Source organism: Haliotis rubra, unplaced genomic scaffold (assembly GCF_003918875.1).
Source record: "Haliotis rubra isolate DU_JTF1 unplaced genomic scaffold, ASM391887v1 Scf349, whole genome shotgun sequence".
NCBI classification, from domain to species: Eukaryota; Metazoa; Mollusca; class Gastropoda; order Lepetellida; family Haliotidae; genus Haliotis; species Haliotis rubra.
Genome location: NW_025767023.1, coordinates 377,183 through 402,173, shown reverse-complemented (window position 1 = coordinate 402,173; position 24,991 = coordinate 377,183). Strand labels below are relative to the sequence as shown.

General features: G+C 41.0%; 1 protein-coding gene across 1 annotated transcript in view; it reads right to left on the bottom strand.

Annotated features, from left to right (window-relative positions):
- Positions 1-239: 239 nt before the first annotated feature.
- The window catches only part of LOC124284950 (isoleucine--tRNA ligase, cytoplasmic-like), a 58,983-nt gene continuing 34,231 nt past the window's right edge, over positions 240-24,991 (bottom strand). Inside the window, 16 exon segments of the mRNA XM_046721081.1 lie at positions 240-2,620; positions 4,345-4,632; positions 5,038-5,079; positions 5,081-5,287; positions 5,971-6,132; positions 7,527-7,622; positions 8,056-8,343; positions 9,237-9,320; positions 9,795-9,897; positions 11,074-11,195; positions 11,449-11,618; positions 12,751-12,871; positions 13,860-14,004; positions 14,568-14,651; positions 22,440-22,526; positions 23,816-24,010. Coding sequence (XP_046577037.1) covers positions 2,483-2,620; positions 4,345-4,632; positions 5,038-5,079; positions 5,081-5,287; positions 5,971-6,132; positions 7,527-7,622; positions 8,056-8,343; positions 9,237-9,320; positions 9,795-9,897; positions 11,074-11,195; positions 11,449-11,618; positions 12,751-12,871; positions 13,860-14,004; positions 14,568-14,651; positions 22,440-22,526; positions 23,816-24,010 — 2,332 coding nt within the window. The 3' untranslated portion in view covers positions 240-2,482.

Below are 24,991 nucleotides of genomic sequence, written 5' to 3'. Positions count from 1 at the left end.
TCGAATGGGGACCAGACAATCAACAGCATGAGCATCGATCTACGCAATTGGGATAAGATGACATTTGTCAACCAAGTCCGCGAGCCAGACCACCGGATCCCATTAGTCGCCTCCTACCACAAGCATGGGTTACTGAAGACCAATTCTAACCCGAATCTTCACGGGTCCAATACACCAGAAAAGTAAGGTCTTTCTCACAGCTTCCTACAGCTCCAAAATCATGAGACACAAGACATATATGCTTTCAAAACTCTTTTATCACTTTCTTACAAACACCCATGTGGGGGTCATAATTCAAACAGCACAACTGTAAACCTATTGTTTCCTACTGATGCATTGATTTTTTGAATTATCTGTCTGTACAGTGTTTACTTCATGAATTACAGGTGTGTAACTTCTTAATCTTCATGGAAACTAAACAAACATCCATCAACTATCTAACAAAATATTCTTCATGTGCCATCACTAATATTCCAGGTAGATCTCTTTGACATGTGAATCATTGAGTGGAAGAGCTAATGGTAAGAACAATGTCCTATTCTGGTGATACGACCACAGACAAAGACCAAGTCACACAGCACTATCACCAGATCACCATGTTGTCTCCTTTCTCAAAGACTGTCTGACTGACTGAGTTTGGTTTTGCGCCACTTTTAGCAATATTCCAGCAATATCACGGTGGGGGGACACCAGAAATGGGCTTCACACATTGTACCCATGTGGGGATTCGAAGCTTGGCCTTTGGCGTGACGAGCGAATGCTTTAACCATTAGGGTACTTCATCGCCCCCCTTTCTCAAAGAGCAAGAGTGTGCTGGGGTTGATTCTAGTTATCATGTCCACATAAATACAATGCTTCTTAAGTTCATCTTAACCTACTTATACACCATGCTATATCTGGGATTACGTTTTCTCAATAAAGTACTGATTCTAGTACTTTCGTTAGGTTGAGGCCCAACTGGGATTGAAAATCACTGTCTAGAGTCAAGCACCTCATCCCCAGCACACAAAGTTAGCCACCTAACCCGCTCAACCACCGTGGCTTCCACAAATGGAAGTCGGACAGCTGGTAGTCTAGGTCATGTACGTTGTGTACCTGTGATCTTTAATTTGATAACATATCTAAATTCATTCAAACTGCACAAGATCTTTCCCTTACCTGGCCATCAACATTTCAAATGCTGAGTAAATGAATGTTGTTTTACGCCACTGAATATTCCAGCAATATGACTGTACCCTGTATAACAATCTGGGCAGGCACCATGATCTGACAATGATCCAGGCTATCATGCCATGTTATCACAGCTTGTTCAACAAGTTTTGGATTGCCCTTGAACAAGAATGTGAAACTACAGGCCTATAACGTGATTACATACCTCTGAATGCCTTTGATTAACCAATCACACCAGTATTTACTGAAGTCGTGGTAGAATATATGATGTACATAGGGACAAATTCGGGACCAAATAAATATGTCGGTTTACAGGGAATGTCGGATTAGAGGGAAGTCTGTTTAGAGGGAGTCCACTGTATATAATTATGATGCAGTCTCTGTGAGAATCTGATTTTGCCAAAGCCATTATAAACACTTCCTTTCTTTGTTTATTGCACAATGTTTTACACTATACATTTTGGTTTTGTTAACGTGTCCTGGAGGTAGTTCTTACTGAGAATTTATATTCCTGTGAATGTTAACTGGAACATGTCGCATAGCACTATAGCCAGAGGTTAAACAGACAACAGATATAATATTTGTTGCAAGCAATAAACCTAGTGTTTAAAACTCTATAATATAAGTGAACTTATCATATAAAGTACACTTTATTGAGCTGTTGTGTTATAATTACTTCTCACTGTTCACATAATGTTGGTGGTAGTGAACTGGTTAACATGTCCCACTGAAGACCTGAGTTTGATTCCCTACATGGGTCGAAAGTTGAACCCGTTTCTAGTGTCGTACCAAGACATTTACGGGATTTTAATGTGATGTAAAATGATCACTGGCTCAAAACACTTTCAACAAAATTAAACGTTTCAATGGTTAAAATGAAAAGAAAAAAAATCATAAAAAATGCTTAAGATTTTGTTAATGAAATTCTCTTTAATATTCAAAGAGGTTACTTACTTCCGTTATTTTTAAAAAATATGCTTCACATGCTGTGACCATGTGAGGAATCAAACCTGGTACTTCTATTCTATATGCACCTTAACTACTTTGCCACCCCAACATATTCAATTATATCGAAACTGTCCCAGAACCCAAACCCAAACCTACATCCATGATGGTGGAAAGTCGTTTTTCTGATGTGCCTGTTCAATCATTCAGGAAATGGACCATATGAGCATTTAATGATTTCAGATTGAAAATGGCATATTAATGACAGTTATAGTAATTGTCTGAGTTACAATAACATAAATTAAATTAGGAAATCCATCAAATCTGCCAGTATGTTTCTGTATCCAACACAGAATCCACATCTACATTAACTGACGATGGCGTATAATGTTTCACTGTGTAGACTCAGCACATCTTTGACTGTCGCCGATGTTAACGCTCCTTTGTTGTCTTTCGTCTTGCTGAGAGTCACAGATGAACTGTTGACACCGAAAACAGCTCGAACCTGGAAACAAAGCAACATTTCCTGTACCATAATTCATTTTGTCATAAGAGATGTTTTCCTCCATAGAGAGGCGGCAATCTGTAAATAATCGAGTATGGACCAGACAATCCAGTGGTCCACAGCATGAGCATCGACCTGCGCAATTAGGAACCGATGACATGTGTCAACCAAGCCAGCGAGCCTGACCACTCGATCCCGTTAGTCACCTCTTACGACAAGCATGGGTTACTGAAGGTTCATTCTAACCCGGACCTTCACGGGTATCCTCCTTAGAAAGCAAGAAATAGACAAATGTCATCTTCAGTGAAAACTAGTATCCTTTTACTTAATATGATATTCTTGGGCATTAACAACTGACAACCCCTTCATATGACTGACTGACTGACTGAGTTTGGTTTTACGCCGCTTTTAGCATTATTCCAGCAATATCATGGCGGGGGACACCAGAAATGGGCTTCACACATTTTGCCCATGTGGGGAATCAAACCCGGGTCTTTGGCGTGGCGAGCCAACGCTTTAACCAGCAGGCTAACACCCACCCCCAACCCCCATATGACGTCACGTTTGTTTGTTTGTTTGTTTAATGCTGTGCTCATCAATTTTCCTGCTATATGACTGCCGTCTGTTGGAAATGAAGTCGATACCACACAATGACGTCACGAGCATCAATCTACGCAACTGGGATAGGATGACATGTGTCAACCCAGTCAGCAAGCCTGACCTCCCGATCTTGCAACAAGCATGTATTTCCGACAATAACCCAGATCTTCACGAGTGTACAATGTTGTGAAAATTAACTTTTATTTCTACATGAAGAATATGTGGGTTCTTAAGCCAATCAGATGTTCAACTTTTCAAAAAAATTCAACTTCATTATTTATAATTTGAAAATTGTAAGTTGGAAAACAGAAAGCTCACAGGGAACATAAACATTCCTTTAACAATATTGATTTGTAGATCCTCAAAGGGAGATGGAATTTAAAATATCCCCAACAACAATTGAGCTGCCTTTATTATTTGCATTTAGAACTAGCCATGTCACTTCACTCCAGCTGGTTCACTTGCTCACACCTAGAACTTAATGCCTTGACGCATGACCTCATTTGGTTTGTGTATTTGTTTGCTGCATACCAGTGAAGGTCCGGGTTGGAATATTGACCTTCAGTAACCCATGCTTGTCGCAAGTGGCGACTAACGAGATCGGGTGGTCAGGCTCGCTGACTTGGCTGACACTTGTCATCAGTTCCCAATTGTGCAGATCGATGCTCATGCTGTTGGTCACTGGATTGTCTGCTCCAGACTCAATTATTTACAAATTGACGCCATATAGCTGGAATATTGCTGAGTGCGGCACAAAACTAAACTCACTCACTCACTGTTTGCCGTACACAGTATGTTTCCAGCATTATGGCTGCAGTCTGTAAATAACCGAGTCTGGACCAGACAATCAACTGACATCATGAGCATCAATCTATATAATTAGGATACAATGTCACCAAGCCTGACCATCTAATCCTGTTAAGTCAAGCATGGGTTGCTGAAGTTCAATTCTAATCAATATCTTCACTGGTAGACCTCGTTCTAAGACAATGAGAAATTTTCATGCAGAGAGGTATTGTATTTGAGCAAAATATATAATTATACAGCTATTGTGACACAACAAACTTATTAAGAAATGTAAGATTCCATATGAATAAGGAAAATCCATGAACACAATAACGCACCTGGTCTAAGAGTTGGTCTAGTGAGAGGGTATCACCTCGAGGGTTCTCCAAGAGTAATGTGCCCTTCTCAGCCTTGCCTTTTGACCTGATGACCTCAACATTAGCAAAGTGACACACTGGTGTGGTGACCCCTGCTGGTGTTGGGCCTGACTGATCGGATGACCCAGATATATACAGTGTTCGCGATGAGTAGTCAGCCATCTTGGAATCAGGGGAGAACTGTTTTGTGCGAGCTGCATCCTCAAACACCTTAACTGTTTGTCCCCGAACTCCAAACACTCTTTGTGCCTGTGATAAGAAGAGTTATAATGGAGGATTGCACAGCTGTAAGGAATATCAACAATGTTTTTAAATTTGTGGGTAGATTAAATACAGACTTAATTACATACAGACTCAAAATACATTAACTAACAGTGCCCCAAAGCTGATGTTTCTCCCCTACATGATCGCATACATGCATCCATCCATCCATCCATCCATTTGTATAGCGCCGATATCCAGCTCAACTGCTCAAAGGCACTTTTTTTTTCCCCTCGATCACTGGATGTCAATATCAACGGCACGTCATATTATCAATCTCAACTCCCTGGGGATCATACAACTCTTGCAGACTCATATCCCACTCTAATGATATCATTACACATCTATAAAATATGCCATAAGTGAAATCCAACAACTTCTAATCAAGCCTACCTCTGCCGCCAAGTCCTTTGCTGCCAGAGGAAAGCTCCCCCACAGGGTTCTCCAATAGTAATGTGCCCTGTCTACCAGTAAAACCTTCTTGTGCTACAGCTCCTAACAGGGTCAGGTTTAGAAACCTACAATTTGGCTTGACACCATTCTTGACAGGCGCTGGAACGAGATCTGATGCTGCGGAGCTTGTAGGAGATCCCGATGCAGTGCCTTGTCTCACGATGGCTAGTTCGATCTTGTCAGACTTGATCTGCAAAGAACAGTGCATCAATACAGTAGGCCATGTCGAAGTGATTCCCTGTCAGCCTGTTCCTTTACATTTTTTCCATCAGCATATAACAATGATAATACACTGAATGCTGCTATAGTCTGTTTGCAGTAAAAACGCACCGATGAATTTCACTTTAAACAAAGAAAGAAAATCAAATAAAGTGAAATTAAGATTGCGAATCCTCATAATTTTACCTTGTCAATTGAACATTTAAATCTCAGAATTTTATTCAACATAGGGTAAAAGTTGTTTAACAAACGATCATAGATTCAAATCGCTAGTATTGGTTTGTATTACAAGGGGGTGAGCGCAGTACTTGGAACAGTGAAACAAATGCACGTGTGGTACGTAATGAACGTTAACACTATTTTTTGGTGTTTCGTTTAATGTGCATACACCCTTGTAATACAAACCAATACTAGCAAAATTATGAGGATTCGCTATCTTAATTTCACTGTATTTGATTTACGTTTTTGTTTAAAGTGAAATTCATCGGTACGTTTTCACTGCAAACAGACTATAGTTATCGCATTTGTTACTCATTATTCGCTACAGAATATTCATGATATATATCACATTTGTGTCATAGTGGATTTGTTGCTGCACTAATAGCGGGATGCCTCTAGACAACATCATGGGCAACATTGCTGATTGACCCTTACCTCCGAACTCTCCTTGATGAGTGGTTCCCCCTTGGCAGGGTAGGCCACCAGGGGTTGCTTGATGGTGGAGAAGATGAAGTCAGAGAACTCGGTGATGATACGAGTCAAATTTGCCGAGGCCTGATAGAACACGGTGATCTCATCATGGGGAGCCAGGTTCGCCTGAAGACAGTTCGAGGTCAGTCAACACAATATCATCATGCATACATAGCAGGTGAGGGGAGGTGAAATTGGGTTTAACGTCGTGCTGGAGAATATTTCGCTCATGTGACGACGTGCATGCGTGTGTATGTGTAGGTGCGGCTGCTTGTACTAGCCCAGACTGAAGTTGTTTATAGTGCTAGCCCACTGAGATACCATGCCGCAGTGAAGCGTGATTACCCCACTCAGACACATTATACTGACTCCGAGCCGACCAGTCCTTGATGTACCCATTAATGCCGAGCGCCAGGCAGTGACCAACAAGTACCATATTTTAACGTCTTTTGGTATGACGCGGTCGGGGATCGAACCCGAATCCTTCTGCTCTCCTGGCGGACGCTCTTATCACTACACCACAGAGGCGGTCCATACATAGCAGTGTGTGAGAGTGAAGGTTTGTTGTATGTTCAAAGTTAACAATATTTCTGTCAAGACAAGAAAATACGAAAACTTGGTACATTAAGTCACCACTTAAGAATAGCAGATTGGGAACCTATCATAACTCAGAATACTGTTTGACACTGTTTGGAGTTACCATGTGAGAAAAGACTGCGGGTGAAGAACAGGTAAGAATGCGTAAGTAAGGTCATATGTAAGTATGTATGTAAGAGAGCATAACTAAGATAAATAGGAAGCATACGTAAGTAAGATTTAAGGAAACATAAGTATGAAAGCGTAATTAAGATTTAAGTTGGAAAGCGTAAATGAGGTTGTAAGTAAGAAAGCGTAAAGTTGTATGAAGTGTAAGTAAGCTTTAAGTTGAAAAACTTAAGAAAGGTTGTAAGTTAAAAAGCACAAGTTGGGCTGTAAATAAGAAAGCGCAAGTAAGAAAGTGTAAGTATGTTTGTAAGATAGAAAGTGTAAGTATGTTTGTAAGCTAGAAAGTGTAAGTATGTTTGTAAGCTAGAAAGTGTAAGTATGTTTGTAACATAGAAAGTATAAGTATGTTTGTAAGATAGAAAGTGTAAGTATGTTTGTAAGATAGAAAGCGTTAGTATGTTTGTAAGATAGAAAGCGTAAGTATGTTTGTAAGATAGAAAGCGTAAGTATGTTTCTAAGATAGAAAGCGAAAGAATATTTGTAAGATAGAAAGTGTAAGTATGTTTGTAAGATAGAAAGTGTAAGTATGTTTGTAAGATAGAAAGCGTAAGGTTACAAGTAAGAACGTACAGGTGGGCTTGTAAGTTAGACAACATATGTAAGAGAGTGAAAATGTGTAAGTCTGAGATCATATAATTGTAATTAATAGAGCACAAGTACAAGAACATAAGACTGTGAGATAGTGAAAACAAGAATATAAATGAGAGTAATTCATAATTGGGTATTGGAAATCAAAAGTGACTGAGAGGCTTCACCTTCTTCCTGAGTTTCTGTATACGGTTAATGACCTCTCTGGCCACCCCCTCATCCAACATGGACTGGTCCGGACTGACATCCAGCAACACAAGGAGCTGAAAGATGAAGCCGAGTTGTCAGCAGCTGTTGCAACATCACCATAAACACATCCGACACTATTTCAGGATATGAGACTGATCATGCGGGTCTACAACTTCGGCTGAAACAGTATATACTGAAGGAAACAAATAAGGGAACACTACTTTATCTCTGTGTTCCTTTATGCCCAGATTTTCACAATGCAATACAAAGCTGGTGAAGAAGCGTGGAACAGAATAAAGGAACACTTTGCTTTCATGCGTACCCTTATTTGTTTCACTCTGAATACTCATCATCCTGACAAACAATACAAGAATCAAGAGTGAATTCGAATTTGGGAATGGAGAACGCATATTTCTGAAAGTTATATCCCCTTGATTAACGGAATCAAAACCAGTTTCAAGTCAGTTTCAGAATATCCGGCCATAGAAACAAAGTCTTCAAACTCACTTCTCCTTCTGAATGAGCTTCATACTGTTGGCTCTTGCCAGCCGTGTCGACAACGCTGTACATTATTCTCAGATCTTCCGGCGCCAGGACATGTCCTCCAACAGTTATCTCCCCTGATTTTTGGAACGTCACAAGTTGAGCATCTGTGAGCTGTTGGATCTCCTTCATGACGTTCTTGAAGTCTCCCTTGAGTCTGGCACCCAGGACTCTGTGATCTGGTTCTGCTTTTAGATGTACGCCATATTTCTCCTTGTTGGTTGTGGTGGTCAGGGACCGCACATTCAGCTCCTGGACAAATGGGAGATAGATGAGTGCATGTATCAAGTTGTAGAACAAAGACACCATAAATTTTTAACAAGTAATGTCAATGTCATTCACTTCTTTTTCAAAATACTGAAATCTCAAAAGTTTGTTTGTGTTTTGTCACTCAGCAGTATTCCAGCTAAATGGTGGCGGCCTGTAAATAATCGAATCTGGACCAGACAATCTAGCCATCAACAGCATGGGCATAGATCTAAAGAAATGCTATGGTTAGATTTCCTTGAATTAACTTCACGTGTCATGAAACGAAGTACGCAAAGTCAAACAAACTGCAAGTGCACAAGGGATTAAGAAACTCAGAGGTTACACAAGATATTGAACTTTAGCCACACGCTTTGGGTTCACATCTCATTCACGTGACATGGCATTCATTTTCATATGAAACAAAGCAATTACGTCATTCTGAATGAATTTTAGTATTAAGTAAGGGTATCATCAGTCTAAAAAGTTTGTCAGTTCATTTTGTATTCAGGCAAAGGTTGACTGACTGACTGAGTTTGGTTTTACTCCGCTTTTAGCAATATTCCAGCAACATCACGGCGGGGGACACCAGAAATGGGCTTCACACATTGTACCCATGTGGGGATTTGAACCTGGGTCTATGGCGTGACGAGCCAATGGTTTAACCACTAGGCTACCCCACTGCCCCGGCAAAAGTTGAACAGACATATTGTTGCACAGCTTATATATCACATTGTATGCCAAGTCTTTACACACCAATATCTGTCTGCAGCTTTACATTGCAGTCAACCCAATCGTGTGGCTTGTACATGTTTGTGTCTGGCACAGACATACCAGTGATTGATATTACAAGCAGGGAAATAATGAGCAGTCACTAAGAATACTGTATGTATTCTGACCTGAAGGATGTATTTCTCCAAAGACCTGATGTCGTCCAGGGCACTGGGGTCTTTATGGATGGCGACCACTTCCTTCAGAGGATACTGCAGCAGGCAAAACACCTCTCAATCAGATTAAACCACACAGGGAATGTTTAAGCAAATTTATGAACAAACTTGTATAAAGCCATGAAGCTATGACTACTATTGATGTGAATGTTGTTTTATGTTACAATAAGAGGTCAGGTCACAACTAGGTCCCACATTTTGATCTCTCAGTTTTCATTTATGTTTGACTAATCAGACCATTTCAAAATATGGATGAAAGATTACATGCTATTCCTACTGATAGGCTGCAACTAAATCAATATTATGACTTAACATGGACTTACAGACTTAGTGCTACAGTTGCTTTGTGCACACGGGGTCCAGGACACTGACCAGGCAAAGCAATTAGATTTCCCAAGCAATACTGCATCTTCAGTAACGTTGTTTTCTTCAAGACCTAGAGCTACAACAGCTTTGTGCATACTGGCCTATGACAGTGCTCAAACAATTAGATGTCTACAAACAACTCACCTTCACTGGCATCGTCTTCCTGTCTCGGATGACTCGACCCAGTTCAATGACAGTCTGCATGCTGGACACAGCATTCTCTATCTTTGTGTCGATCAGGGCAGCTCTGTTCAACAGGATATGAGACACCTTAATCAACACCACACACATGCAGGCACACAGCATTCTCAATCTTTGTGTCGATCAGGGCAGCTCTGTTCAACAGGATATGAGACACCTTAATCAACACCACACACATGCAGGCACACAGCATTCTCAATCTTTGTGTCAATCAGGGCAGCTCTGTTCAACAGGATATGAGACACTTTAATCAACACCACACACATGCAGGCACACAGCATTCTCAATCTTTGTGTCAATCAGGGCAGCTCTGTTCAACAGGATATGAGACACTTTAATCAACACCACACACATGCAGGCACACAGCATTCTCAATCTTTGTGTCAATCAGGGCAGCTCTGTTCAACAGGATATGAGACACCTTAATCAACACCACACACATGCAGGCACACAGCATTCTCAATCTTTGTGTCAATCAGGGCAGCTCTGTTCAACAGGATATGAGACACCTTAATCAACACCACACACATACTGGCACACAGCAGTGTTGAACCACATTCAAAATGGTAACTGAACTCAAGGACCAAACGGCAACGACGTGTTGTTAGCAACAGAATTCAGGGAAATGTCTGGATACTACAAATGTCTATCACCGTGCCAAGGGCCAACAACTTGTAGTTGATGATCAGGGTACTGTTTACACACAGTGTGTGTTGAACATAAAAAGAGGATTGAGCAAATCGGCCTACAAACTGCAACAGTCTGCCAAAACTATACAAAATGTATGCCATCAGTGAGTAAACAGTCTCCATGGTTGACAACAATCTGAAAACTGTTTGTAAAACCACTTACTTTCTCCAGCAATTTACCAAAAGTCATCCTTTGCCTCCAACCATCACCCAAGAATTATCTGTCTGTCAACTGTCTACCTGTCTGTCAACTGTCTACCTGTCTGTCAACTGTCTACCTGTCTGTCAACTATCTACCTGTCTGTCAACTGTCTACCTGTCTGTCAACTGTCTACCTGTCGGTCTACTGTCTACCTGTCTGTCTACTGTCTACCTGTCTGTCAACTGTCTACCTGTCTGTCTACTGTCTACCTGTCTGTCAACTGTCTACCTGTCTGTCAACTGTCTACCTGTCTGTCAACTGTCTACCAACTGTCTACCTGTCTGTCTACTGTCTACCTGTCTGTCTACTGTCTACCTGTCTGTCTACTCACCTGGGTTGTGGCACCAGGAGGAAGTGGACACTCCTGGTATCCTCCTTGTTAGACAGGACCTGCGGCTGATAGCGGCGGAGATTCTGGTACATCAACTCTGTCAGGAACGGCGTGAAAGGTGCCTGCAAGGGAGATAATCTATCAACTACACAAACTGTTGGCAAAGATCAACATATTACAGACTTCACTGGATAAACTCTGGTTTCTAACAGATGAAGGAATGGGTATTACACCCTCTACACACTAGAAACTTTTAGTCCCTAGGTTTTGCTAGGAAGGAATTGACTGGGTAACCTGCAACCTGTGGCAACCTAGCCAGTCACAAATAACTGAAGCAGCTTTATTATTTAACATTTGAAACATCTGATCACCTACCATGACTTTAGTCATGGAGAAGAGGACGCTGTAGAAGGAGTCAAGGGCCTGGCGACAGTCGTCCACGCCGCCCTCACCCTTCAGGCGCTTTCGGTTCATCCTCACGTACCAGTTGGTCAGCTGGTCAACAAACCGGACGAGGCGCGGCATCACTGTGTACAGGTGGTACACTGAAACAGGAGGAGATAGTAAGGGCATCAGGAGGCGATACTGGGGCATTGGGGGAGATACTGTGGTACGATGAGATACTAGGCATGATGAGGAGATACTGGGGCATGAGGAGATACTGGGGCATGATGAGGAGATACTTGGGCATCATGAGATACTCGGGCACGATGAGGAGATACTTGGGCATCATGAGATACTGGGGCACGATGACGATACTGGGGCATGACGAGGAGATACTGGGCACGATGAATAGATATTGGGGCATGATAAGGAGATACTAGGCACGATGAGGAGATACTGGGAGATGAGGAGATACTGGGGCACAATGAGGAGATACTGGGGCACAATAAGGACATACTGGGCACGATGAGATACTGGGATATGATGATGAGATACTGGGACATGATGAGGAGATACTGGGGCTTGAGGAGATACTGGGACATGATGAGATACTGGGACATGATGAGGAGATATTGGGACATGATGGGGAGATTCTGGGGCTTGAGGAGATACTGGGACATGATGAGGAGATACTGGGACATGATGAGGAGATTCTGGGGCTTGAGCAGATACTGGGATGTGATGAGGAGATATTGGGACATGATGAGGAGATACTGGGACATGATGAGGAGATTCTGGGGCTTGAGGAGATACTTGGACATGATGAGGAGATACTGGGACATGATGAGATTCTGGGGCTTGATGAGGAGATACTGGGACATGATGAGATACTGGGACATGATGAGATACTGGGCACAATGAGGACATACTGGGATATGATGAGGAGATAATGGGGCGCAATGAGGTCATACTGGGGCTCGATGAGGAGATACTGGGGCACAATGAGGAAATACTTGTGCATGAGATACTGGGGGCATAATGAGGAGATACTGGGGCACGATGAGGAAATTCTTGTGCATGATGAGATACTGGGGGCATAATGAGGAAATACACAGGGCATGAGGAGATACACAATTCACTTGTTTCAAAAATAACTTATTTTTTTCTTTTTCTCTTTTGTCTTTCATTTCTTTTCCTTTTGCAGACTTTCTACAAATACACATAAGAATAGAACTAATATGCCAAAGGTCAGAATCGGTTATGTTTCCCAACAAGGCTGAGGTGATCACTCACAAGCCATTTCCTTCCTGACGAAAGTGATGAGAGACTGTGTGAAGGAGAGGATCCATCGGTCCATGTAGTTCTCAGACACCTTCACCGTGTCCTCGTTGTACACGTACGTCACACCCTCCTCCTGGAACAAGCAACAAGAGACATATAAACACAGGACCATGTGCACCAAGACAACCTGGAACCTGGAACATGTGACCTACAAGACAACCTAAACACAATATCCTGTAACATGCTCAAGAGCCTGTAACATGTGATGTACAAGACAACCTGCTGCTCAAGAGCCTGTAACATGTGATGTACAAGACAACCTTGTGCTCAAGAGCCTGTAACATGTGACCTACAAGACAACCTAAACACAAGATCCTATAACATGTGATGTACAAGACAACCTGCTGCTCAAGAGCCTGTAACATGTGATGTACAAGACAACCTGCTGCTCAAGAGCCTGTAACATGTAATGTACAAGACAACCTGCTGCTCAAGAGCCTGTAACATCACACATGGTATTCCCTGACCTAACTCATATCACCTGATACAAATGAAGGCTGGACAGTTTTTTGAGAAAGTCAGATAAAAGCTTATATAATTCAGCTTCATTGCTTTACCAACTCTGTCATCTATTCTAACACTTCCATCTGAGTAAAATAAACTCCCACAGTATGCAATTTTGTCTGGGATTGCACCCTTCAGGGTGTAGATACAACTAGGTGTAAACAATCCACAAGATCACGTGATCATTAACAATCTCCATTTATCACTCACTGGTACCAGGGGTTTAGAGTGAGTGAGTATGGTTTTACGCCGTTTTTAGCAATATTCCAGCAATATCACGGCGGGGGACCCAAGGAATGGGCTTCACACATTGTGCCCATGAGGGGAATCAAACCCGGGTCTTCTGCGTGACGAGCGGACGCTTTAACCACTAGGCTACCTCACCACCCCCAGGAGTTTAGAAGTTGATAGGCAGGCCACAGTTCACCTTACCTGCATTAATGTGTAAGGTTTGACTAAGCTGAATGGACATACCTGCAGGTATCTAATCAAGCAAAAGATAAGATTAAGAAGACAGACAAAAAGTTACAGATTGAAGAGACTGTACACCGCCATACCCTCTCTAGTCGGTCTATGTTCTGCATGAGGAATCGGTAGGCGTTGTACCAGGGCAGGAAGACGTCCTTGAGGACATCTCTCACCCCGGACTCCTTGAAGCGCAGGTTCTCCGCCCTCACAGATGGGGAGTTGATCAGGTACAGTCTGAAACAAGTGTCACGTCAAGTGATTCTGTACTCATCAGTGTCAATGGTGGCATGGGGTCCTGTGCAAAGAGCACGCTCACAAATCAGTGAGCAATTGTTCTTGGATGGGTGATTGTTGGGCAGCTTGACTCCTGAGAGTTTCTAGGACTTCAGTCCTGCCCCACATGGAACACTTATGGTCTCACTTTAATCTTGCGAGAGTTCAAAATTGCCTGTTCACCCAGCAGTGAATTGGTACCCGGTGGGATGAGATGACTGTTAGCCAACCAGCATCACATAGGCAGCTTGGGTTTTAGTGCAAACTGATCCACTGAGCAGGGCTAAAAATGTTGGTGTTTTGAACATAGATCTTGTGTATGGAGGCTAGCATGATATAATACCACACATTATAAGTACTTTCTACACTATATGCGAGCTGACAAGCACTAAATACCCATCATGGTACATCAAGTGGCAATTGCAGTGGTAGCTGGTAACACAAAGACCCAACCTAAACTTAAATCAATAGTTTCATTAAATACAACCCTCCCTTCCAATAACAATCAAATCTTTGTAACTAACCTAAGTGCATCTGCACCAAACTTGTTGACGATCTCTACAGGGTCGGGATAGTTCTTCTTCCTCTTGCTCATCTTCTGTCCATCTCTGTGATACAGACACAATGTTGCCATGGTTACAAAATCATAAAAATGTAATTTTTGGAGTAAAATTGATATTTTATACTTATCCTGACTCATGCTCTTTTTGCTTGTCTTCTTCTTCTTGCGAACATAGTGGAACACTTGTATCTCCCTAATTGAAGCTCCCTTCAATTTAAAATCACTAATTAGTATTCACCACGAGTTACCTCCTTTCCACAAGCGCGGGAGCGAGGGCGCCACCTCTACCCATGTGCCTCACTCTCTCCTCATATACTGAGCCCAACATTTGAATTTACAGGGGAAATCCAAAGTGTTATTTGGGGAGGATGGGAGGGCTGACCTCATGAGTCAGGATAAGTATAAAATATCAATTTTACTCCAAAAGTTACATATTTTTCCTTATCCTGACTCATGCTCTTTTGCTTGTAGCATCCTCTGAGGAACGGAGGTGGGAATATCTAATACTTTGGATTTTTAATAATTAGTGATTTGAACTGTGATGATTGTAATAACCCTATGGGAACTTCATAAAGGCACTGAACTGATGAATTCCTGCTGCTAACTTATCAGCTGCCATATAAAAGGTTATTACCATGTACTTATTATGATAAAGTATATATAACATTAATACAATGCTTAAGACTAATAGACTTAAGCTTGTTAATATCTTCTAGTATAAACTCCTTAGAGTTTGTTAGCTAAAATACTTTAAGATATAACATAGTACTAAGCTTAAGATATGATTAAACTTAAGCTAATTATATAATAACAAACTCTTTAGAGTTTGTTAGTTAATATACTTATATGATATAGATATAATGCTGAGCTTAAGATATGAATAAGCTTTAGCTACATATATAATAGCAAAAACTCTGTAGAGTTTGTTAGCTAATATATTTTTATAATATGAGTATAGTACTGTGCTTAAGCTATAATTAACTTAAGCTACATATATAATAGCCAAACTCTGTAGAGTTTGTTAGCTAATATATTTTTATAATATGAGTATAGTACTGTGCTTAAGCTATAATTAACTTAAGCTACATATATAATAGCCAAACTCTGTAGAGTTTGTTAGCTAATATATATTTATAATATTAGTATAGTACTGAGCTTAAGATATAATTAACTTAAGCTACATATATATAGCAAAACTCTGTAGGGTTTGTTAGCTAATATATTTTACAATATGAGTATAGTAGTGTGCTTAAGATATAATTAACTTAAGCTACATATATAATAACAAAACTCCGTAGAGTTTGTTAGCTAATATATTTTACAATATGAGTATAGTAGTGTGCTTAAGATATAATGAACTTAAGCTACATATATAATAATAGCAAAACTCCGTAGAGTTTGTTAGCTAATATATTTTACAATATGAGTATAGTATTGTGCTTAAGATATTATTAACTTAAGCTACATATATAATAGCCAAAAACTCTGTAGAGTTTATTAGCTAATATGTTTATAGTGTAACCATAGTACTAAGCTTAAGATAAGATTAGACTTAAGCTAAAAGTATATAGCAAAATAAACTCCTTAGAGTTTATTAACTAATATACTTTTATGTTAAAAACATAGTACTGAGCTTAAGTTATGATGAAACTTAAGCTATATATATATAATAACAAAACTCCGTCGGTTTTGTTAGCTAATACTGCTATAATGTAAACATACTGCTTAAGATATGATGAAACTTAAGCTAATTGTATAATAATGCTTGAAAACAACCCTTTAGAGTTTGTTAGCTATGATATAAACCTAGTATTGAGCTTATGAAGGAAAACTTAAGCTACATATATAATAGCAAGAACTCCGTAGAGTTTGTTAGCTAATACATGTTATAATGTAACCATAAAGCTTAAAATATGATGAAACTTAAGCGAAATATATAATAGCAAAACCCTCTTTTAGAGTTTTGATAGCTAATATACCTATATGATATAAACATAGTACTGCGCTTAAGATATGAATAAGCTTAAGTTACATATATAATAGCTAAAACTCTGTAGAGTTTGTTAGCTAATACATGTTATAATATAACCATATTGCTTAGAAATATGATGATACTTAAGCCAAATAGCAAAAAACTCTTTAGAGTTTGTTAGCTAATCTACTTATATGATATAAACATAGTACTAAGCTTAAGATATGAATAAGCTTAAGCTACCTATATAATAACAAAACTCCTTAGAGTTTGTTAGCCAATATATTTTAATAATATGAGTATAGTACTATGCTTAAGGTATAATTAGCTTAAGTTACCTATATAATAGTAAAACTCCGTAGAGTTTGTTAAGCTTAATTAACTTAAGCTATGTATAAAATAGCCAAAAACTCTGTAGAGTTTGTTAGCTAATGCATTTATCATGTAACCATAGTATTACTCTTAAGATATGAATAACTTAAGGTAAATATATATAATAACAAACTCTGTAGAGTTGTTAACTTATATATTGTATGATGTAATAATCATAGTACTGTGATGATAAAAGGAACTTAAGTAAATTATACATAGCATGAAGCTATTTAGTATTGTTATAAGATAAGTAAAATCTGTTAGATTGACTTATCTTCTCGAGAGAACTGTCGGCTGTTGTGCGAGGACCATGGGATCGAATTGGTGTATACCTGAGGCGTCCTCGGTGGTGATATCTCTCAGATAATGGTTTGCAACCACCATATCGGTTTTCAGAAATAAACCCTCCATTATTTCAATCACATTTGTGTAGAACAATTGTAGAAGTTAGCTATAATATCATGAGTATTAAGCTCATGGAGGGTTGGAATAGGTCCATCCGCATATGCGCACGTAGTATGACAGTTCTGATCAAAATGGAGATATAGTACATGAGACTTCACTCTGCGTAAGTTGATGATAGAGGAAATAATCTGTTGCATTTTTCCTCCTGTTTGGTTTGGTGGAGATAAATTTACAGTGCTCTTGCTGGCCAACTTGATAGAATCATCGTATCATGGGGTCCAAGTATGTCATCCAAGCGTGTTCATAAACCTCACTTGTGAGGTGTTGGAGCACTATATTCATATCCCCAGGTTGGCAGTGAAATTTCCGTTTTATTCTCCAAACAGAAGTTTAGTAGGTTTACTAACCATCTAGTTGTGTTAGTCGGCTTGATGAAATTCAGCTGTAGTCTGAAACGCTGTGGATTTAGATCCACTTGTATCTTTGTCTAGGTAATTAAGCTGCGAAGTCCTTGGCGATGTAGGTGCACAACCAGGTGTGTCTGTCCTCGTTGAACTTTATGTAAAATCGCCTGACTGCCGATCCCTCGTCTTAACTTGACAGGGAGGTCTCTAACTGAAGAAAGGCAGTCTAATCATGAATGTTCAGGTTAACTGGACTGTAATGAGGCTTGCTTTCGTTCACTGATATATAGTTGTCACTTGTGGCGTAAGTCTTGAACTGTGAATTGAGATCGACCTCTGTGTAGGTCGTTGTCCCTCATGCGGTCCAATCAGAACAAGGCATTTTGATTCTGTATAATACCAGCTGTGATGTCACCGGTGTGGCGGGAAAAAACCCACCTTGAATAAATTCTTGTAAATTCGTTGATATTAGCATAAGCGTCGGTCTTCACCGTAGCTTCGAAGTTATCCGGTGACCACGTGTTTGAGGGTTAATGGTATCATTGCGAAACCTCCGGCGAAATATCTGGCTCTCTGTAATTTTATGCTGGGTAGGTTATTTTCCTGGTTGTCGTTGAAAGTAATTTCAGTTTTGAATATAATTCCGACTTCCTTATATATAAGGGTATAAACAACTTGCAAGTTGTGAGCTTGTAGACTGTATACATGAATGTATCGTCATAATTGTAGAATTAACGTTGAACTTGTTGTACATATTTCTTCTCAGAAACTTTGGCGATTAAGAGTTATACTTCGCTGTAACAAGGCTGCTGTTCAATTTCGATATTGAATTGTCTGCAGATATGCGTAATGGTCGCATGTAGATAATCGTGCTCGTCGTCCGGGATTGTATATTAGCAATTTATCACGGAATAGTTGATTTCTGTGAAGATCTATGAAATGTCGTTGACTAATAATACAGCGGCGTTCTGTGTTGTAAATAGCCTGAGCAATTATCTTCGGCGTGAGCTTATAGGCGGCATCTGGCATACAGTTGATAATCAACTTATCGCGGCGTCTTGAAACGGACTGACGGTAGCTATATATATGCCGAGTGGCTAGTATATGGAAACCTTGAGGAGACTTCCTCGGTGAGCGCCGGAGACTTCGAGAAGTTCCGAAGTATCCCTTCTAGATCTTCTGGGTGAAGTAGACTTGGAGCCACTTAGTCTTAGCGACCATCGAAAGGTGTCGATCAAAGCCGATTAGTATATATATATATATATAAATATATATATGGCGCTTGCCGTGAACAGCCTCTGTGTTTAACAGGATGTGGGATCGTGGCGCTTGCCTAAAATAGAGCCGCATGGATCATCATTCAGAAGTCGTGTTCACGAAGTCTGGTGATAAGTGTCTAATTGATCGTTCTAGATCTATTTAGGCCAGCGAACATCGTCTCGTCATGGATTCAACAGAACCAATATACGATTGTAGTTCTTATACTTGATATCGATGATCAACTTGTCTATGGGTTGATCTTCTCCGGAGACTTGTGAGAGGGAGCGTTGATAGTTTCAGCGAAGCTCTTGTATAGTCCTTCGATGTCCTTCTAGATGATGATGATCTGGATTCAGGTGTCCTTGGCGCATGCCTTCGCGAAGCTTCCTCTGCGTCGGTCGGAGGACGACGATATGACCTTCGCCGAAGGCTTCCGTGATGTCTGATGGTCGAGTCCACATCTAGGGATGAAACCGCATAAGGTGATGATCTATCCTGCCTTCGCGAAGTCCTTCGTGAAGGCTGTACATCTAGGTTCTTTCTGCCTTCCACGCGAAGGCTGTACATCTAGGTCCTTCGTCAAGGTGGTCCGTGACTTCCTTCGCGAAGGTGACATCGTCCTGGCTGCTACGTTGACGGGGGGTGCCTCTGGGGTGCTGTCTACGTTGGAGCCTTCGCGAAGGCTCGGACCCTGCTACCGCAGATATAGTGGTCCTCCATGATGTTCATAATTTGTCGCATCATGTCTTCTGGGATGGTCTGCGACGAAGTCGTCGGTGCTTTATCTGCGGTGTTAATGTAGCTGTCACCAGTCGTTTCTTGTGGCGTACGTCGGGGATGATGATCAGCTGATCATCGTAGAGGTCCAGGTCATCGGCTGGAACAATCTCGGTTGAGAAAGTCCTAGTAGACTTCGTTGATTTTCCCTCAGAGGTCGACGCTGCCCTGGGTGTGCGACGTCTGCGTTGAGTGTTGGTAATGATGGGACCCTCAGGACGATCATCGCATATCTGCGTTGGTACATCAGGCTGCATGCTGATCTGAGCCGACATCGGTCAATCTTTGATGTACATCTGGTATGATGACCGGCTGATCATCAAACAGGCCCAAACTGCGATGGGAGCGGTCACCGGCTGTTGAGATGTGGTAGAAAAACCCTCTAGTCTTCTGCTGCGGCGATGGGATGTCTGGGGAAGCAGGATGCTTCTTGGAGATGGCGGACTCGTCCACACCTCTCCACCACTCTAGCGGAACACCACACGGGAGGGGAGTCGGCCAACAGCAGTAGACTGGCGAGGGTTCGGTGTATCAGTCATACTAGAGTCTGCATCTGGCGACCTATCTGCTGTCGCGTGCCAAGCGCCAAAGTAAATATTAATAAAAGGTAGAATTGGATAAATTAGTACCGCAACTGCAATGTGAATATAATAAACATGGCCGCAGGCACATCATATTAAAGGCGGATCAGCAGCAGCATAAAAAGCGTAATCTGCATAAGTACAGAATTTTCATCAACGTAATCCACTGAAACAAACACGGCGTCCCGTGAATAAACTGTAGAAAAGCGACTAAATATCAATATATAATCGTTGAAGGATACTAGCGAAACCTCTATAGATGTCTATCTGAGGTAACTAACTAAATATATTTCAAAGGATATAGTGTGTCGGGAGACACAGGCGCTCTCACGTCCAGCTCACTGGGCGAAGAAGGAGAGAGTGAGGCACATGGGTAGAGGTGGCGCCCTCGTTCCCGCGCTTGTGGAAAGGAGGTAACTCGTGGTGAATACTAATTAGTGATTTTAAATTGAAGGGAGCTTCAATTAGGGAGATACAAGTGTTCCACTATGTTCGCAAGAAGAAGAAGACAAGCAAAAAGAGCATGAGTCAGGATAAGGAAAAATTAAAACATTTTAAATCCTGCAATCATATAGGTCACAGTAAAAACACAAGCAACTGTGGGACCAACCTTTGAAATTCATGTTAACCCACAGGTCTGAGACAACTAAATTGTGCTTAGGACAACAACAATTCCAATGTTTACAATGGCCAGTAACATTGGAGAGCTATAATACATAAGAGTTCTCAATGCTTGGTTTTACTGTTAGTAATCAAGGCATGATGAGTCCTCTAGATTTATTTTAAAGTAACATACAAACATTTTCCAAAGGAGGTGAGGTGAGGTGAGGTGAAACTAGGTTTAACGTCGTTCTTCAGAATATTTCGCTCATATAACGAAGTGCATGCGTGTGTATGTGTAAGTGCGGCTGCTTGTACTAGTCCAGACTGAAGCTGGTTTTATAGTGCTAGCCCACTGAGATACCATGCCGCAGTGAAGCATGAATACCCCACTCAGACACATTATACTGACTCCGAGCCGACCAGTCCTTGTTGTACCTATTAATGCGGTAGCCAGGCAGGGACCAACAAGTACCATATTTTAACGTCTTTTGGTATGGCGGTCGAGGATCGAACCTGCGACCTTCCGCTCTCGGTGGACGCTCGCTCTAACCACTACACCACGGGAGGCGGTCATTTTCAAAGGAAGTAGCACAGAATGTTTGACATCAGTTAGCATGTCACAACTGACTAGGATAGCAAACTGCAAGATTGTCGTAACCTTTGTGCCTTATAAAAACCTTATGAGTGAGTGAGTTTAGTTTTATGCCGCTATTAGCAATATTCCAGCAATATCATGGTGGAAAAACCTCATGATATCCTTATTAAAACATAACGGAGTAGCATAATGTTGTCAGGTATACTTCTGTTATTTGTTTGTTTATAAACTTATCCTGTAAAAGTCTGGAGCAGATGAACTAGTGACTGATATCATGAGCAAGGATCCACACTGTATGATGAGAACAAAACATGTCAGCAAGCCTGGCCACACATCCTTGTGAAACAAGCGTACGTTCCTGGGGACTGTTTCTACCTCAATCCAACAGAGTGAGTGAGTGAGTTTGGTTTTATGCCACTTTTAGCAATATTCCAGCAATATCACGGCGGGGAACACCAGAAATGGGCTTCACACCTTGTACCCCTGTGGGGAATCGAACCCAGGTCTTCGGCATGGCAAGCGAACACTTCAACTACTTGGCTACCCCACCGCCCCCCAGTCCAACAGAGAGTACACCTGCTGACCTGTACATTAGATTCAAGATTGTGCAAGACAGACATTATTGAGTGAGTGAGTGAGTTTAGTTTTACGCCACTTTCAGCAATATTCCAGCAATATCACCGCTGTGGGACACCAGCAATGGACTTTACACCTTGAACCCATGTGGGGAATCGAACCCAAGTCTTCGGCGTGACGAGCCAACGCTCTAACCACCTGGCTACCAAACATTCATTAAGCAAGTTTACAGCCCAGTGAGTGAGTTATCTCTTAACATGGTCAAAGTGTTGTTCTTGTCACAACTTACTCTGCCAGAACCAGTCCGTTGACAACCAAGTTCTTGAAGGGCGGCTTCCCAAACAGCAGTGTGGACAGTACAAGCAGTGTGTAGAACCTAAAGCAGAAGAAAAATCTACTGTCTTAGTGCGAAACACTTGTCATACAGATCACTACACTGTCAATGTACCATCATCACGATCAATGGTTCCATGTAAGACAATGCCACAAAGACTGTCTTATCAATAATGTAATTTTCTGAATAAAATTGATATTTTATACTTATCCTGACTCATGCTCTTTTGCTTGTCTTCTTCTTCTTGCGAACATAGTGGAACACTTGTATCTCCCTAATTGAAGTTCCCTTCAATGTAAAATCACTAATTAGTACTCACCAAGAGTTGCCTCCCTCTTCCAAATTGTGGCGCCTCCTTTCCCGCGCATTTTGGAAGAGGGAGGCAACTCTTGGTGAGTATTAATTAGTGATTTTATATTGAAGGGAGCTTCAATTAGGGAGATACAAGTGTTCAACTGTGTTCGCAAGAAGAAGACAAGCAAAAGAGCATGAGTCAGGATAAGGAAAAATATTTTCAGGGTACTACAAGACAAACATACAGATTGGATGCCAAAAAGGGTCACACAAAAGTATTCATTGTACCAAATTCTTGAGAAGAAATATAAGGTAACTGTTATAAAGTAATTATGAAATCTTACATTTCAATACTATGCACTATCAGGGGCAGATACAGATTTTTGAGAAAGTGGGGTGTACAGTTCATTTTCACCCGTTTTCACGAATTTCGATGGATATTTAATAAACTTTCAGGACAAAAGGGTGATGCGCATAGGCAGATCCAGTGGGTACGGGAGTGCGCACCCTAGTACCCTCTGGATCTGGTTATAATCATATCATTACTAAAAAGGACTCGTGAAATTGGGTGGTCAGACTTGCTAACTTGGTTGACACATGTCATCGTATCCCAATTGCGTAGAACAATGCTCATGATGTTGATCACTGGATTGTCTAGTCCAGACTCGATTATTTACAGACCACCGCCATACAGCTGGAATATTGCTGAGTGCGGCGTAAAACCAAACTCACTCAATCCTTCACTCCCTTGAAATTAGCAACTGAAGGTTCATGGGACCACTGTAGGTCAAGATAAAATCCTGTGTATTTGATAAACATCATATGACTATTGACCGGTTGTAAAAAGAATTATTTAATATCTTTTTAAGAGTTAACATGCATTGCCAAAGGGATCTTCAAGGAACTTCATCAAAAGTCCTTTTAAAAAAACGGATTCAAGTGTAAGGTCTTTTCAAAACCAGACTGCCAAATTCATGGCTTTTCACTAGTACCGGTATGTACATCATCATCTGACCATGGTGCTACATCTAACTTACCATCCACGTGTCTGGTCAACTCCCTCTGCAATGAAATCAGCTGGGAAGCTCTCCTCAAACTCCTTCTTGTGTTCGAATGGGAAATGAGCCTGAGCGTAGGGCATGCTGCCGCTCTCAAACCAGCAGTCGAACACCTCACTCACACGACGAAGCACTCCCTTCCCCATTTTGGAGGGAATGGTCACCTTATCAACACTGAAAGTAAAATGGACATTAAAATGGAAAATGAAAAACTAAACTAATATATATAATTGATAATTGACCAGTTCAACAGAAAATGTTGGCTTTTTGGTTATTGTTTCCTGTGGACTGCAGAATTCATTCTGGACTTTAGAAAGGTGAAATTCAAATATTTGGGCCATTTTGAAATCAAGTTGGACATTTCTGATAATGATTCTGATACATGACATACAATGTCCTTCTTGGAATCTAAACTACAGGTTCAGTTAAAGCCAATTCTTTTGAAGCATGGGTGCAGAATAAAGCCTGGGATTTTCTTAGAAATATCACTTCCATCATGATCTGTATATGCCTTTCGTCTCTTTGAATGTATTGTTAATATCCTGACCTGCCAGTTGACCCATGACAGCATGTCCAACTGGCCATGATTTGCCAATATGTTAAAATGCAACTTGAAATATGACTGGCTGCTGCTGATGGTATGAACCAATCACCAGGCTTGATATAAAATGTGTTTGTGCATTCCATAAGCTTCAAATTGTGTATAAGTATTGTTTATGCAGTGTGAAAGCAAATCCAGACAGGGAGTGATATGGCTCCATACATAGCAACATTGGGAGTGATATGGCTCCATACAAAGCAACATTGGGAGTGATATGGCTCCATACATAGCAACATTGGGAGTGATATAGCTCCATACATAGCAACATTGGGAGTGATATGGCTCCATACATAGCAACATTGGGAGTGATATGGCTCCATACAAAGCAACATTGGGAGTGATATGGCTCCATACAAAGCAACATTGGGAGTGATATGGCTCCATACAAAGCAACATTGGGAGTGATATGGCTCCATACATAGCAACATTGGGGAATTGATATGGCTCCATACAAAGCAACATTGGGAGTGATATGGCTCCATACAAAGCAACATTGGGAGTGATATGGCTCCATACAAAGCAACATTGGGAATTGATATGGCTCCATACATAAA